The 16,963-nt window shown below is 39.4% G+C and overlaps 1 protein-coding gene across 3 annotated transcripts in view; it reads left to right on the forward strand.

Moving 5' to 3' along the window:
• The first annotated feature begins 2,327 nt into the window (after positions 1-2,327).
• FUT9 (fucosyltransferase 9) overlaps positions 2,328-16,963 on the forward strand; it is a 108,671-nt gene continuing 94,035 nt past the window's right edge. The window contains exon 1 of one of the 3 annotated variants that reach the window (XM_054064058.1): positions 2,328-2,442. Coding sequence is in view for 1 of the 3 variants with exons in the window: in XM_054064056.1 (XP_053920031.1) it covers positions 3,466-3,580 (115 nt within the window). In the remaining 2 variants the exon portion in view is untranslated. Of the gene's footprint in view, positions 2,443-3,410; positions 3,581-16,963 lie in introns of those variants that run through there. The other 2 variants (XM_054064056.1, XM_054064057.1) reach the window with 2 other exon arrangements.

Raw genomic sequence — 16,963 nt, forward strand, 5'->3', positions numbered from 1 at the left:
TGATTGCACAGCACCAGGTACTGGCATTAGTCAATCCAGCTGTAGAATCAGAGCCAAGTTTAAGGCAAGCCATAACTAATGAACATCAAGAACAGTAAGCCAAAGGATGATGGATTTTTAAATGATGCAGTTAACCCTCAAGCCAACAATCAATTACAAATAGGAAAATGCACACAGGATTCCCGTGAGAACGGATTCTGGATCATCTAAATGAATGTGGGTGAAAAGAGAAGCCCTGCCTTTGCAAACACTGGTGGGACTAACCTTATGGAAATGTTGTCAGTAGCACAGCACACAGCTCAGTACTGCATGTCAGTTTTTATTAAGTGCTTAAACATCCCTACTTTAGAAGCATGCCTGACTGAAACGTACAAACCATGTCAGGTAAAAAAATAAATCCTTAGCTTTTTTTACATGATTTTGATAAATATCCACTTTTGAGGTTGGGGAGCTATTTGAGGAGGGGATTGTTGCCTTTCAGTTTATTTTTAATTTTTCTCAGTTTCTTTTGACCTTTACAATATCCTGCTGTTAAAAAAAAAAGAAATTAGTCTCCATCTACATTTTTTTTACTTTTAATATCCAAATATTTTCTAATATGTAGATAAAACCTTTTATCAAACTGTGCTTTCTGAAAATATTTTGGCATCTTCATACAATAACACACATATATTTCAAGTCTAAGGTAGCAAGCTCAGCAGCCAGCTTTTGCAAAGGCAATATATAGGTAACAACAGAATAATCACAAAAGGCTTACATTTTCTCTCCAATAAGAAAAAAATGTTTACTCTTCTCACACAAGGTTTTTATAGAAGAGATGAAACCTCTGAAATGTAATGGTTAATGTTTGTATTCTTCATGAACAAAATGCTCATGCAGTTTAAAACAGAAAAGGTCTTGACAAATCCTTGTACACAAATACAGATCCACGTACATATACATAAAAAGCATGTGAGAATCTGAAGTGAGCCCTGTAATTTTCTTGAAAAATCGATTAATTTCCAAAAAAAATCATTTTGGTGAAGGAAAAATTTTCTGTGGCCATATGCGTGCTTCCATTCATGCAGACAAAATTTGTACTCAAAACTAGGAGAGAGTTAAGTCATTCATCTGAGAACAGACAGGACCTCAGCAGTTCATTTCCTATTCTGGATCTCAGAGAAAAAGTGTTTACCCTCAGTCTCCCATTTCTCAGGAATCACTGTAACTACCAGGCTAGCATTACACTGCTTGGTTGTCCTTACTGGAGATGTCCATCAGCAACTACAGAAGAAGAGAAGGGAGGGACCAAAAAAAGCCAACCAAAAAAATACCTGAACTGAAATAAACCCTTAGACTAAAACCCTGTAGTAGCTATATTTAAAAAATATAAGCAAATTTCTGTGATGATTACGCTAGACAAGCTCTTGTTTAATATGTCTTCATCTACACAGAGCCCAAATCTTTCCCACCGCTCGGTTCCCTTTCCATTCCCTGACTTCCATCTCTCTTAATAGCCTAGAGCCCTTGCTGGAGATGGCAGGATGGGGGGAACAACAAGCATGGGGGAAATAACAGAAATCTAGAAGTTAAAGGATTGCTTAAATATAATACCAGGAGTGAGACCAGAGAAGAGAAAATCACTGAAAGATGTTTGCTGAGAGCTTCCTTGCAAGCAGTGATGGCTTTAAATGAAACATTTGAGTTCTGCTTCTACTGGCTTAACACAAGCCCCAAATTTGACCTAATAATTTTGCTATGTCCTCTCTTTGCCTCCCCTTGCCTATTGTATTTAGTGGCTTGGTTGAGCCTATGGAGATGAGAAGACATCCTCTAACTTGCCATCCTCTAACCTGCAGCCTCTAAGGCTGTAACCTGCCTTCTAGCACATGTTTTTGCCAAAACCAGAATCGGGGCCCTGAACTTCTCTCAACAATTTTATGGAAAAGACACACATCTTAGTAATTTTTCCTTTTCCCAGGGAGTTCTTACTAGCTCTTACTAGAACAGAGGCACTCAGAAATACCTTCAGGCCAACAGTGAGCTCACAGCAGTTTGAACCAACTCCCACTATGGATAAAGAAATATTTGTATTGGTTTTAGTGAAATTTGTGTCAGGCCCGTCTTTTGGAATGAACTTGTTATAAGACCAGACCAATTCTCTAAGTGGCTGTAGCCCTTACAGCAAATCAGCAGTTTGAAATGTGGAGCTACATGGAAACCTACCCAATCTCTCCCTTCCTTGGTTTCACAAGTGGGAGCTGCTGATACCTGCAGAGCTCCTGGTACAAGGCAGAGCAGAAAACCATGGTAAGTTAATAATCTACAAGCCATTCAGAAACGTCTAGGACAGAGACACTGACACCAGGGAATCATATGTCTGCAATGAGCATCTAGCAAATTGTTTACTTGGAGGGTTGATGAGAAATGCACAGATGAACCTCTGAAACAACTACTTGGCAGGTAAGGCTACTGTCGTACTCTAATAAATAATGCTATGTTCTCATCATCACTCTTATCTTTTCCCCAAATGTACCTGCAGCACTCCATCAACATTATATAATGCAGGGAGAGTTCAGAGCAAGGGTAAAGAGTTGAAAGCCAGCTTTTAGTGTGCTTGTTTATTTGACATACTTGATTTACAGATCTCCTGCTTACACAACGCACTTCGAATTGTTGTTTCTTTTATATCTAATGTTGAAATAATTACTCTCGATCCTAAATAAACATCTGCAAAGTCCTTTAGGTTCAGGACTGCTTTTAACAACTACTCCCATGTATGATTTAATTCTCCTACAGTCACCTATTATCATTCCCTGTAGGTTTTCCTCTTGTTTACCGCCTTTTTTCCCTACAGCAGCACGGTTTTGTTTTCTCTGCCGTATGATGGAAAAAAAAAAAAAAAAAAAAAAAAAAAAAGAAAGAAAAGAAAAAAAAAGAAAAGAAAAAAAAAAAGAAAAGAAAAAAAAAAAGGGAAAAGCAGGAGAGAGCGCTTTTCCGCTCTGGGTTAGGGGGAGCGAGGAAGCGGTGCCGGGCATCTCCTGCCCTTCAGGGGAGCAGGTCGCCTTTCCCGAGTGGGGCGCGCCGCGGGGACCAGCCTGTGGGGCAGCAGCAGCGCCCACCGCGGTCCCGGGGGGCTTCAGGGCCACCGTTCGGTGGGGGGACCGCGGGGGACACCGGGGGAGGGGAGGGACGGCGGGATGGATGAGGGATGGAGGGATAAGGGGCGAGGGGATGGAAAGATGGAGGGGGGAAGGATGGAGATGCGGGATGGAGGAAGGGAAGGAGGAAGGATGGGATAATAAAACGAGGGCTGAGGGACGAAGGGGAAAAGGGCCGAGGGACGGAGGGCTGCAGAGCAGGCGCCGAGGTCCCCGAGCTCCCCCTCCGCTGCGCGCCGCCGCCCCGCTCCCCCTCTTCCCTCCGCGCGTGCCCGGGGCTGCCTCTCCTTCGCATCCTCCTCCGGCGGCGGCGGCAGCGCCGGGGATGGGCAGCGAGAGCGCGCCCAGGAGCAGCCCGGGCCCCGCCGCTCCGCTCCGCTCCTCCTGCCCCGCAGCCCCCCGCGCCCCCGGGGCAGCGCCGCGGCCCCCGCCCCGGACGGGTGAGTCACCGGGCCCTGCCTGCCCACCCCAACAGCACCTGCCGCGCGTCGCCTCCCTCCTTCCCTCCCTCCCGCCGCACCGGAGCTGCCCCGGCGATGAGCGCGGGGGGACGGCACCGCGCTCCCGTGGGAACGGCGGGTCCCAGCCCGGGCGAGCGCCCTCCGCGCGGGGCGGCGGGGATGATGTCCGCGCGGGGCGCCGATGATGTCCCCGGGGCGGCGGGGATGATGCCCGCGTGGGGCAGCGGGGATGTCCCTGCGGGGCGGCGGGGATGATGCCTCTGTGGGGCAGCATGGATGATGTCTGTGGGCGGCTGGGATGTCCTCGGGGCAGCAGGGATGTCCTCGTGGGGCAGAAGGGATGATGCCCCTGGGGGGCGGCAGGGATGACGTCTCCGGGGCTCCGCTCTGGCTGTGGGGAAGGGGCTGCCGCCCGTTCCCACGGGGGTCTCGCACAGACGCGCACACGGACATCCCGACAGCCCCGCTCTGCAGCCGGAGCCGGGAGCCCCTTGACCTTCTGCAGCGCCCCACACCGCCCGGGGGCAGCGCTTTAACTTTCACAAAAGACCTTTTGAAGGTGGGGTGGACCCGCCTCAGAAGAGTTGGCCGCTTCCCCGAAGTCGTCCCCATGGGAGGGGGATGGAGAAAGGTCTCGGTGTCCCTCCCGGGGCCGTCCCCGCGCTTCCCGGCTGGAGCGGAGCTCAGCCCTTCCCACGGGGGATGCAGCGCGGCTTCGGGGGGCACCCGGTGCTCAAATGGACCTTCATGACCCCCCTCCTCAAAAAAAAAGAATTAATTAAATAAAGCTGGGGGCTGTGGGGAGAACAAGTCTCTTGCTTGTTTTGCTTTTGCTGCCCAGAGTGCGAATGCACCGGCGCTTTCTGGGTTTTGTGTGTCATAATGCACAAGGTTGGTTGTAGGTAGTGTAGTAACTCTCTGTATCCTAAAGTTCCCTGTCGAAGGGTTGTTATGGCAGCAGCGCTTCGCTCTTATGTAGCATCTCTAGCTCAGAGTAATGTTAAAAACCTGGAATCTGCCTTTATTAAAAAAAAAAAAAAAAAAACAACCTTTTTCTCTCTGCCATATAGCCAACAAGTACAAATATAAGACTCACACTAAATTTTCACTCCCTTCTCCAGAAGCTGGTTCTGTGATAACATTTAAGACTAAAGGAGGCTAGGGAAAAATGCCATATTTTTTCCACAATTCCTACTTCTTTTTAAAATTTTGTTGGAGTTTTGTGTGTTTCATTGCTTTTTGTTTCCTGTGTTTCAGTTGCATGCACAAAATTTGTGGGAAGTGAAAGCTACTAATTCTGTAGATTTAGCTTTTCTATACAATTTACAGGATAATGACTTTTCTTCTTGCAATACAGAGAGGAATCAGTGTGAAACTCATCAGAAAGGCTTTATCACATCTTAACTGCCACAGCTGGTGGCAGTCTGAAACAATAAGATTTAAAGGGTATAATGGAAACAAGTTCCTCTGTCACCTTAGTGGTCAGCTTGTTCTCCATCAAACCACAAATAATTGTAAGGAAAATGCTCTGATTCTGATTTCATTTTAGTCAGTAGTGGTTTTTGTATAGTCTTTAAAATGTGAAGCCTTTGATAAGGATAGATGTTAAAAACACATGAATTAGGAGAGGGGTATATTATTCTGTAGTTTTATTCTGCATTTGTTTAGGCACTGTTTGTTGTCTTCAACTGGAGTTTGCCTGAATAGAGATTCAGCAGTAAATGATAAGGATAGAAGGATTTTGTCCTGGGAGCTTCCAAATTTTTATTTCTGGCAGAATATTTGCAGACTGATATTGATATTACAGGATGAAATGTTACTGAGTTGTGATACGTTGTTTCCAATTGTATATTTTGAAATAAGTTTTGCTTATCAGTAAGAAAGCAGAGACCAGTGTGTAACTGTTCATTTAATAATGAGAAAATGCTGTCCCAAGATGATTCACGTGTTGAAACAGACTAGGTTCAGGTTAAATAGATGAACCAAAATATTGTAATGTAAGTGATCCATAGCTAATTTTCATTGCTTATAGTGAAAAAAGGCACTCCTGTCATCTTTGAATTGGAATACAGAGATGTTAGAATAGAGATGAAAATGACAAACTGAACTCTTGAATAAATCTGAGATATTTCTAAAGGAATACGAGCACATTTCTTGGTATAACTGCGGTCATGATTCTGAATCCAGCTAAATCAGTATTAGATTCTCCCCAGGCACTGCAGTGAACAGAATAGAAGACATCTCTGCTAAACCTTTTTGAGGAACCAGGACATGAAAGATCATTTGTATTTTTTTCCATTGGCATAGCTGGAAGGCTTAATTTTGTGTCTTGTATGGAACATTCCATGCTTTACCCTTCCACGCTGTACTCAAGCCTATAGTTCTTACCTGCCCAGACAGCTCAGCTGAAGTAATTCTTGTGAAAAAGAATATTGTATGTATAGCTATGGGCAGTTTTACTAGGCCTAGCTAGTTAAATAACAATTATGTTCTCTGGAAAAATTGTTTGATTTTAGATGTTATTTACATAACTGATATCACTAAAATTTCATTTTAAGTGGTGGGAATACCAAGTTTCTTAAAATGACAATATTTGTTTTATGGTTCTGGTGTGGAAGGACTAGCTGAATTTAATCAAGCTGGAGAGCAGATGTTTCCAACTTTAGTGATTTAAAAATATCCTTAGTGATTTATAAATAGCCTTAAATTGTAGTGAAGAAAAGGCAAATTTGGTCACTCTGAAAAGGGTTACAGCTGAAGTTATTAGATAGAAATGAACCAACAGATTGCACTTATTTAACATTAAACAGAGGTAACATGGAACAAAAAAGAAAGCTGGCAGAACCCAAACGTTGTAGGAAAATACACAGTGTGAACTCTGAAAGACTGTTGCAGAAATTACCAAAGAGGTTCTAGTTTTAAGGGTCTGACCCCCTTATGGGAGTTGAATGGATAAAGTGCCACTGACTTCTTTAAGCATTAATAGCTGGAGAGTATTCTAAGAGAAAGGATGGGTAAAGATAATTTTATTAAGTACCACAAGCATTCTGACAGATAGTTACTAAAACTAGATTGGAAATGTATGGGTTTTCTTCAGTTAGGAGGAAGTCTTGGCTTCACCAAAACTGATTTGGATTCTTGCCATCAATTTCACTGGGGCCAAAATGTCACCCTGAGAATTATATTTCAAGTGACTTTTGAAATATGTTGTGTGTTATATTTAATCTGATTTTAATTTGTGTGATATTCTATTAAAATGAGGTTACCTCTGCCAAGTTTGAGGTATTAATTAGTTATTAGCAATCACTTCCCTTTCCTTTTACATTTTTTTAAAAGTCAGTTTTTCAAAAATAGTGAGAAATACAAAATAGTATTCCTGTAAGAGTGCAGTCATAAGCTGAATAATTCAAAGCCTGTACTGTCATTGTGCAATCAAATTTTTAATATGATGCTGTCAATGTCATGAAAAAAATCAAATCAAATGTGACATCACAGAAGACAATATATATAGCTGACATGACATCCAAATGATTTAATTTCCCCACTTTATATTTGGTGCTTAATGAAGGCAAAATTTTTTTCCTTTCCACTGGGGAAGCTGCAAATACAACATATTAAATGTTCAGAAAAAAATGATGTGTATGTTTTCTTAAAAAGAGACATACCACTTGTGAAGAAAAGCCCGTAATGTAAAGGAAACAAAATCATAAAGGAGACAATATAAAGCCTTCACTGGGAAACATAGAACTGAGATGATTTGTAGCTGATGAGAAAAGCTATTGTCAGATAGGTTTTTCAAGAATAAGGTAGGTATGATCTTGACAAAGGACAATTTATTAGCTCTTCCTAACTAGGCATGTACCTCTCTGTAAAAAAAGAGACTAATGCACTTTTGCCCTCAGAAAAGAGTCATTTCTAGGATGCCTTTCTACTGGTTTCCCTCTTCAATTAAGTCTATTTAATGCTAATGAATACTACCAGATTGGTAAAAATGGAAAATGAAACTGTACCCAGCATTTGTGGAGCACAGAAAGCAGCCGTGCAATGTGGTGGCTCCACACTGAGCTCCTATTTCAGAATGACTTGGCTAGGTACTCAGCATGGAGAAAATGAGAGCTTCCAGGCGGCTAAGGACCTCTTTGCTCCTAGGGGTCAAAGTACTGAGGAAATTTGCCTGGAATGGGATTTTATTTGTTAGCCTCAGCCTCTGCCATCCTCAAAGACACCAGCCCCGGTTGTGGCTCCATGGGGACCTGGCCAGATCCTGCAAGCAGCTCAGTATTCTTAGCACCAGTGCTTTTGAGAGTGCCGAGTGCATTTTCAAGATCCTCTAAGAAATGGAGTGAAATAACCAGTTCATTTCACACAGGCCACAAAACAGCTTTCAAATTGCAATGATTTTCCATCACTACTGCATGTTGGCTGTATTTGAATCAGTGAATGAGAGGTGAAAGGCTCCAAAAATGTGATTACTAGTCCTCTGAGACATTTAGTCCTTCAAAGATATCTTACTGGAAATACGTACTTGTATTTCACAAATTAGAACAGAGAGAAATCGATTAATTACACACAAATGTTTTTTCTTTCGTTTTTAAAAAAAGCTTTCACACTTTTTTTTTTTTTTTTTTTAGTCAGAATGCTAATTCCATATTGTGAGATATTTGGTTCTGGAATACATATTTAATCTATGAGCAAGCAGTCTCATACCTATTCATATTTCATTGCCATACAATGATACATTTTTGTTCTGACTGTAGACAGTGACTTAACTGCACTTACATATCTGTCTAAATTAAATTTAAAATTTAAAATTAAATTTAAAATTCCACTACTAATGTTTGAAGTGTTGGGTTTTATCCCCTAATGTCTGCCACTCAGCAGTATAAACTGTCAGAAAACTGATAAAATAAATAACAAAAAGAGCCTATTAATTATAATGGATTTTAAGTATAAAGGCCTATTTTGTATGAAAAAAAAAATAACTATTGCAATTGTTTTATACTACAACCCAAACCTGATATGTAGGTAAAGCTACTGAACTAATGGAAGTCACCAACTGAACACAGAAAATTAGTATTTAAGTGGTAATCCAGCTGTTTAAAGATCTCATCTTTTCTGCAGATGCCTTCTTCCCTGTGTTTAACCAGAACAGCAACTACAGCAGTTTCAAACTGAGAAACATGTTAGAAGTGAAACTGCAGGAAAGCCTGTTTTCCCATTTCACTTTTAGAATGGAAGTGAGAGACAGATCTGTAAGGTCTAAACTTCAAAGGAGACAATGATTTAAAACATATACTTCCTTGAATATTATTTTTTTCATTTAGGAAATGAGTGTGGGTTTTTCTTAAGCATGGGATGTATCTTTTACATTTTGTACTTGTCCAGCACCTTTATTATTGGTTTATTTACCTAATAAAACAGTCCTAGAGTATGTTTTCTGGCCTTTAATTGGAAATTAACTTCCATCTCAAAGCATCTAGCTATCATTGAAACATTAATAATATTTTTCATATTAAAATGCACAAATTAAAAATCTGAACAAATGATAGATGCAGACTTCTTTGTGATCATGGTATTGAATTTTGTGTAATGCATATATTTGTTGATTCTTGTGCTTTACTGGTTAAGAGTGAGTGATGCTCAAATATTCTTTAAGAAAATAACTGAAAAGCATAAACGTAGTCCATGATTATATAGACATTTAGTACATGTTGTCTTTCCTACCGATAGGAACTATGATTCAAGTTGCAGATTTAAACTATCTAGATTGAAAACTGCCCGTACTTAAAATAAAGTAGTTGGTAAGCATCTTATTTACATTTTGCCTCTACATTTCCCCACAGTTCCTCTTGAAGTTTTTTTCAGCCATTTTTTTTTTTACCTCAGATGATGGCGCTGGGTAAGAGTTCAAGGTATTTTTAAATAGTTTCTAAATAAATAAGCAGCATTAACTCCCTATGCATTCAAAGATTTTCTTCAGATGACTCCCCACAACTTAGGAACTCAAGTACCTGCAGCAGTACCCAGAGGAGATTACTAACCAAGGACAGATGCTTGCAGGTGCCAAGCAGACCATGCCAGACACCACAGGGTGAAGCAGGCTCATACAGCAACAAAACCAGCTTTCTCTACTTATCAGAGTTACATTTCACAGGGCTTCAAAATTACAAATCTCTCCTTTTGAAGTGAAAGACACAAATTTAGAAGTCCTCCAACAACAAAGTTTCTCCCTAAATTGTTTTGGATAGAATGAAATGTAAAATATGTAAAATATTATAATACACATCCGAACATATCAGAATCGATTGAATATTCCTTTTTTGAGTTTTTTCTTTCAAACCAATACTTCAGCAAAATTAATTTGATTTCATAGAGCATTGTGATTTCTGTGGAGCTGTGTACTTCAACAGAATAGAATTTCAGTGAAGTTTCTTCAGTGGCTTAAACTACAGAAGAAGAAAGACTTTCCTTAAAAGTAAGGTTATGCAGAATGAAGACACCGATCCTGAAATTGTTTGCATAGATCTAGAGCTTTATGAATGTGTATTTTCCACTTGAGAACTTGAAAAATTGACTGATAGTGTATGTCAAGTTACTCATGTGACAGGCACTGTGACTTTCTTGGAATTGAGTCTTTACTATTCTTTGGCAAAGCAGTGGAAGTCTTGGCTCAGAGGGAGGGGGTGATGTTAGAACTGGATTTGGAATTCTCCATTAAAATTATTTTTCGATATAAATAATTCATGCTTTGAAATTAGAAGGGATATTAGTATAGGTCAGTAGTAGAAGGTCCCTAATTTAATTTGAGAAATGGAAAATCATGAACTTTTGAAATTAAGCATTTGCAGTGAGAAATATTTTATGGTCTCTACTGCTGAATTGTGCATTTAAATGAAATGGGAGAACATCTAACTACACTTAGAAAGCAATCGAGTTATTATTATTGCCTGTATTGTTATGTTTTGGAATAAAATTTATCAGCTAAACAGCCATGGCTATCAACCTAGGCTATACCAATTTTACAATTTATTCAAGCTGGGAATAGACGATTCTCACAAACTACTTAAGACTATTATTCAGCAGTTCTAAATATCCATAGTTTAAAGGAAAATGTTTAAGTACACCGTAGTAAGCTTGCTCTGACACAAATGCTAATTAGATTCTTGCAACTCCCAGACTTAAAAGAGTTTTTTAAGCAATGTATCTTTAGCTAAATAGATAAAGAAAATGCAGTACTATCTAATTCTGTAACTTGCAACAATTAGGAGAGTTTTAAGTGAGAGTGGTTACCCGAAACAACAATTGCCTTAACCACCTATGCTAAGAGATAATTGATGTCTAATATTAAATATTAGCGCTGATATAGAGGTGCAAGTGAGAAGCTCAGGGAAGGAATCAAACTTTACTTCCTGGATGGTCTCCCCACCTCCCCTACAGCTGCTTGCCAGCCACCCTTGCTGTGCAACACATGTGGGAAGCACAGGAATGGCCAGCTGCCTCCTCAGCAAAGCTTCCTGGAAGATACAGACAAAATTCCCCTTTACTTGGCCTCTCTCAGCTTGGATGCTCTTCTGGGCCTTCCTGCACTTTTTTCCCTCCACATTTGTTGGACCTCCAGCAGTGGCCTGCATGCCTGCTTGCAGCAAAGTGATAATATTTGAGATTCTAAATAAGGAATATATAAGGAATAAGCAATGAGAAGATTTCAAAATAAAATTTAAAATATTTTTTTGTTAGAATGCACATAACGAGGTACAGTATGTTTACTTAGGGCCTCATTAGGGTGAGGAGTCGTCTTGGCACAAGTATTCTAGGGCAGGCACATGCAAGCTGCTGAAAGCACTTGTATTGTTAAAGCAATCATAACAAACAAAAATGTTAACAACAATAATTACATCTGGTTTTTAGTCCAGACAAATAATTTTAAGCCTTACGTATCAAGTGGTACCAATAGTTGGTGGGAAGGAATTTCAAACTTATTAAAGGTTGAAGCGAAACACAGCCACACTGCTATGAAACTTGGGGCTGGAAATTTTTACCCAGTTGATATCCATCATAATCCTGGGAGTAATGTAATTTCATGCAGTCAATTAGATAAATAGGAAAGCGGTTGATATGTGTGTACATAGAAACTGCGGTGTGAATGAGTCAACTCAATTCAGTAAAAGAAGTAGTTGACCAAAACCTGTGAGGTACAGCAGTGGACAACCAAAGAAGATACCAGCAGACACTGGGGTTTTTTTTCACATTTATAAGGTATAATTTTAAAACTCAGAGACAGTCTTAGAAGTACAACTTAAACTTGGAGACTGCCTGTTATTAAAGTAAGTTGCTTTATCCCATGTCATCTTGACACTTTCAAATAGAACTAAATTTAATTAGCTTTCACATCACTGCATTCTTCTCTCTATTGTTATGAAGCAAAACAGTCTAGATGTAGGGACAACTCACTTTTTCAAATAATGATTTTGTGACCATGTTATGCACAGTGATCTTAGGAACAAATTCTGTTTTCCTTAACACCTAAGATGCACAGGGGAAAAAATGTTATTAAGCTGTTGTGTAGTTAGTAATGAAGCACTCAGCCATATGAAAATATAATTTTGTTCATAGGAAATTTTACAGTTTTGACATTTTTTTCCCCGAAAAGAATGAAAACGTTAGTTGAACATTTCTATGGACTCAGGTTTTCTTCAGTCATTAATTATGCTTTTAGGACAATCTAGTTGAAGATAAATTTAGAAGACTGATTGTGATAAAACCCAAATAATTTGTTATTTTGTATGATGAATAAAAAAAGCAGTGAAGTGGAAATTTTTTTCAGAAGAGAAACTTGAAAAATATATCTTTTTCACATTTTCAAAACTTTTTTTCTTGAAATTTTCACAATTCCAAGAGGTGTTTTGATATATAACCATCAAATTTTCTTAAATTCTTCTCTGCAAGAATTTTGTGCTGGTCTAGGTCTATCAGAAAGAATGTGATATCCCATTGGATGTTATTGGGAAAACCTGAGCTTTCTGTATTAAGGTATAAAGACACATATAAAGGCAATAGTCTAATCTGCTGAATTTATCACTGTATCTAATCATATCATTTTTTAAGTGTATATATATAAACACTCTGTAGGAATGTACACATATATAGATACACATATATGTGTGTGTATATGTAGGTATCTACTCCTGTTGTTCCTGGTCCATATAAGCAGCTGAGCTTCTCAGACACCTTAAGTGGTTAAAATCCTCCTCCCTGAAAGTCAGCTTTTTTCCCTCTCCCTACCCCACCCCTTAACCCAGTAATTTCTTGTGGTGTATTTGTGAATTTATCTCTGTTCCTGAACTTTGTTGCATTGGTCTCATTTGTAATTCTTTTTGCTCGCATTACTACGCAGATAATATTTGTTCCTTTCACTGGTTTGTTAAAGAAGTAGTTCTGATTATTGTGCCTCATTTTTGTAAGTGCTTAACGCTATGTAATGGGTATGGATTACCTGTAGTTTTCAGGTAAGTAGAAAAAATGGCTTCAGAATTATGCCTCCTTGAAGGTCAGAGATGCACCGCTCTATATGGAAGCCAGGACACTAGGATCCTAGTCCCCAGCTCTAGCTGTGCCTCCTCATACAGTACAAAATTGGTTTAGCACAGATTTCCCCCAAAATATGGAGAACACTTTTGATGCCAGGAAGGGAAGAGAGTAGTCACTGAGAGTAGTCTAGATAGTAATCTGTGCTATCTACTGGTATGTATATTTTTTAAAGCTTTCCACAAAATATTGCTTCAAAATAGTATTCTCCTTCTGCTTCATTACCACTTATTTTCCTTTCTAATCTTTTCCCTCTTAGTCACTACTGATCTTTCCGTAACTTCTAGAACACCTTATTCCTGCCTTTGTTTCTTTTATTCCTCAATGTATTTTATTTCAGTTCCTAATGTTCATCTTTTCCTTTGCATCATTTCCAAAATTACTTGATTATTGAAGTTATTTTATTTGCCTCAGGAAAAAAAAAAAGAGAGAATTCAAAGTTTTCACAATTATTTGTGATGATTGAGGGCAAAATCCACACAGACTTGCAGCTAAATACATTAAGGGTTTTAGGCAGCAGAAATGTGACTTGAATGTATTTGTCTGTATTAGCAAGTAATTCGATGTGATAAGAGCAGAGCAGTAGATCAAAGCAGCTGACGCTGAGGTCCCTGCATTTAAGGTATGTAACCAATGTGTTTTACCATGGACTAGGTTTAGTTTGTTGTCTTGGACCAAATATTATTGTCCTGCATGTATTGTGGGGCTGTTCAAAGGACTAATTAGTTCAGATCCTTTTCTCCCCACTGTAGGTCATAGTACTGTAAGTAGAGCTTTCAATTTCATGCACACTTTACAAACCAAACCAATGTATGGTAAGTGGGATTCATGGTACTTCTCTGAGTCAAATGGAAGTCTCGTAGGCTCTGAACAGCAAACTCCGCCACAACCTTGCCCTCCAGTTGCCCATTCCTGAGTTTTTAGTCTTACAGTTTTTATTTGTATATGTCCCCAGGAGAACCTTCAGTCTTCTGAAGACTGAACATGTTCAAGGACTGTGTAAATCTTTTATCATGCCAGTTCATGGAGTAAGTACTGCAACTCGATACCCATTCCTTGGGCAGTTCTGTCAGGCACTAAGCTGAGGAGTCATTCAGCTCTTCTGTGTGGGCAAATAAATATTTATTTCCTGAATTCTGACCATGTAGTGACATGGTTCCTATGAGTGTGGCCAACATTTTATCTCGGAACAGTCTCTGGGAGGAGCAGGTTGAAATTCCATGGCCAGAGCAGGAAATTAGTAGAATTGAACAGAGACTGCCGACATTTTGGATAACAAATCTAGTCACAGTGTTATTAAGGAGCATCAGCATGTCTCTTTTATTTTTAATTTGAAAGAAAAGCTTTATTCCATTTCTTTATGTCTTCCATTCAGTTTCTAAAAATAAAATAAATAAATAAATATCTGCTTTGCTAACATGATTGAAGCCTGGATGGATAGATGTACATCCTTTAAATCCCAAGCAGGGTGCTTAACTTCTGTCTGGGTGAAATTTAAAACAGATTTTGTGATTAGCATTCCCCTCTATATCAAACTACCTGTTCAGTGTTGTGACTTTACATAGCTCTCTGCTCTGTGTGCAGGTTGCCCACTACTTGGTATGTACCGCTTGTCTTCCTCGGGGATGGTGTCCAGCTCATAAACACTTCGATATGGATGCTTCACCAACTGTAGGGACAAGACAACAGAAGTGAACTAATGAATTGCTCTGCATTTAGTACCCGAACTTCTTTTTGGATGCAGCTGTCAAGCATTGCAATGTCTAACTACGGGTACTTTACTTTGTAAAGACTTGTTCTCTGCCCTGAATTAGGCTTCCCATGTAAAGCACAGGAGATGGATGAGTAAGAGTGGGATCCAAAGAAATCAGAAATCAGAAGGAGCGATAGCTTCAAAGAAATATGGTGGGACAGTAACGCTTGTACAGCTTAGACCTTAAATGCACTTTCAGCACAGGGGAAGTGTCTACTGTCCCTTGAAAGTAGACATATATGCTAGATCTGCCTTTACTCCAAAATGATTAGAACGTATTCCTAATTGATGCCCAAATATCCAGTAATTAGATCACTTACCATTCAGGTGGATGACCTTTTAAAAACACACCCACACTTCTGAGTTGGAGAAAAAATTTCAGTCACAGGCACTTTCAGGTCAGAAGTGTGCCCTAACTTCTGACTGAGTGGTTATTTTGGGATGAAGTGAGTGACTTCCTCTTCTTGAAACTTTGCCAATTTGGATAATTGATTAAATAGCTAATGGAGAAGGAACACAAACCTAACCCCCTTTCTTCACAGAAGAGTGGTTTGTGGAGTCAATTGCTTGCTATTTGGCTGAATAAATATTTAAAAGCAAACTGAAAAGTTCCAAGAGGGGAAAATGAATACGTCCTGCCAAATAACAAGTACTTTCTGGTTAGTGGGAGCCTCCCGGGAGACAGACAGTCTCAAATCCAATACACTCTATAGATCAGATGAAGTGGGGTTGTCTGTCTCCCAGGAAAGAATTTCATTTACTCCGGTTTCAGAAAGTCTTACTTCCTGCTTTTTTTTTTTTTCTCCTTTTTTTTTCCTCCCATGCATTTGCTCTGGCAAGCATGTTCTCGGAAAATGTATTGATGCTCTCTGTGGGGCGAGACTGCTGTCTCTTGCGAGTAGATTTGCACTTTAGAACCTTGATAGTGTCAGGACTTGAGGGACCTGGCACATAAGCACCACAAGCTTGGACCTACTGGGCTGCAGTTGCATGAGGGCTGGGAAGTGTTAGTGGTTTCTGAATGCTGAGCTTAGCATTGTCCAAAGTGGCAACTTAATCCCTTGACAGAATTATTTTTATACTCCATTTTAGGGTGTTAAAGTAAGGCTTAGGAGTTTTTAGAAATACAGAGAGGTACTAATAATACAAACCTTCAGTAAATTTAATGTTTTATAGAAATTGCTTAGTAGCCACTTTGGGAAACTGAAGATCTCTTTCCTTTCCCATAATGGATACAGTGCAGTCAGTGATAATATAGCTTTCCCACACTACTTTACCACTTTGTCTCCATTTGTTTTTGAAGATATTCAAGTCTTTTGCAAAGGTGTAAAGTAAGTTAATGTCCAGAGGGTTAGAACAATATGTTAGTTTAGGGAATTAGGTTTCGGTTGAAAGTAAGTATCTATCACTTTCCCATAGATATAATTTGACAAATTGTTTACTCAAAAAGTTCTTTGCTTTACAAGTTCTTTGTCACTCTCTCTGCTCAATTTTTTTTAAGTTTTCATGGCAGAGGCTTTTATCATGTTTGCTCCTGTATCCTTGAAAGCACGTACTAAAGCGATAACTTAATCTAATCTAGCTTTTACATCTTATTTTACAAAGCAAACCTTTACATAGATTTCTGTAGCATTAAAAAAGGTTTTCTGAAGTCCTTAAAACCCTCATTTGTTCAAGTTAAATTAAGCATTCATGCTTCCTAATGCTTTTTGAGCCATTATCAAATCACAGATATGATTTCAGTGAAAGCCCTAATGTTTGTGGTAAGTCTTCTCTGGTATGGATAATGGAAGAGAACAAACCTTTGAAATGTATTACTCCCTGTTTAGACTGAAACCTTTCTGAAGCAGGAGTAAGTTGACAAAAGCATTAATATTTCTGAGATATTTGTTCTGTCAATAACTGCGAATCTATTGGTGGTAGGCAGTAGGCTGTCTTTCGCTATTAACCTTTAATGACCTTCTCCAACCCAAAGGAAAAAACTGGCTGGATGGCCAGGCCCGAAGAGTTGTGGTGAATAGAAT

The sequence above is a fragment of the Cuculus canorus genome, chromosome 3 (assembly GCF_017976375.1).
Source record: "Cuculus canorus isolate bCucCan1 chromosome 3, bCucCan1.pri, whole genome shotgun sequence".
In the NCBI taxonomy this organism is placed as follows: domain Eukaryota; kingdom Metazoa; phylum Chordata; class Aves; order Cuculiformes; family Cuculidae; genus Cuculus; species Cuculus canorus.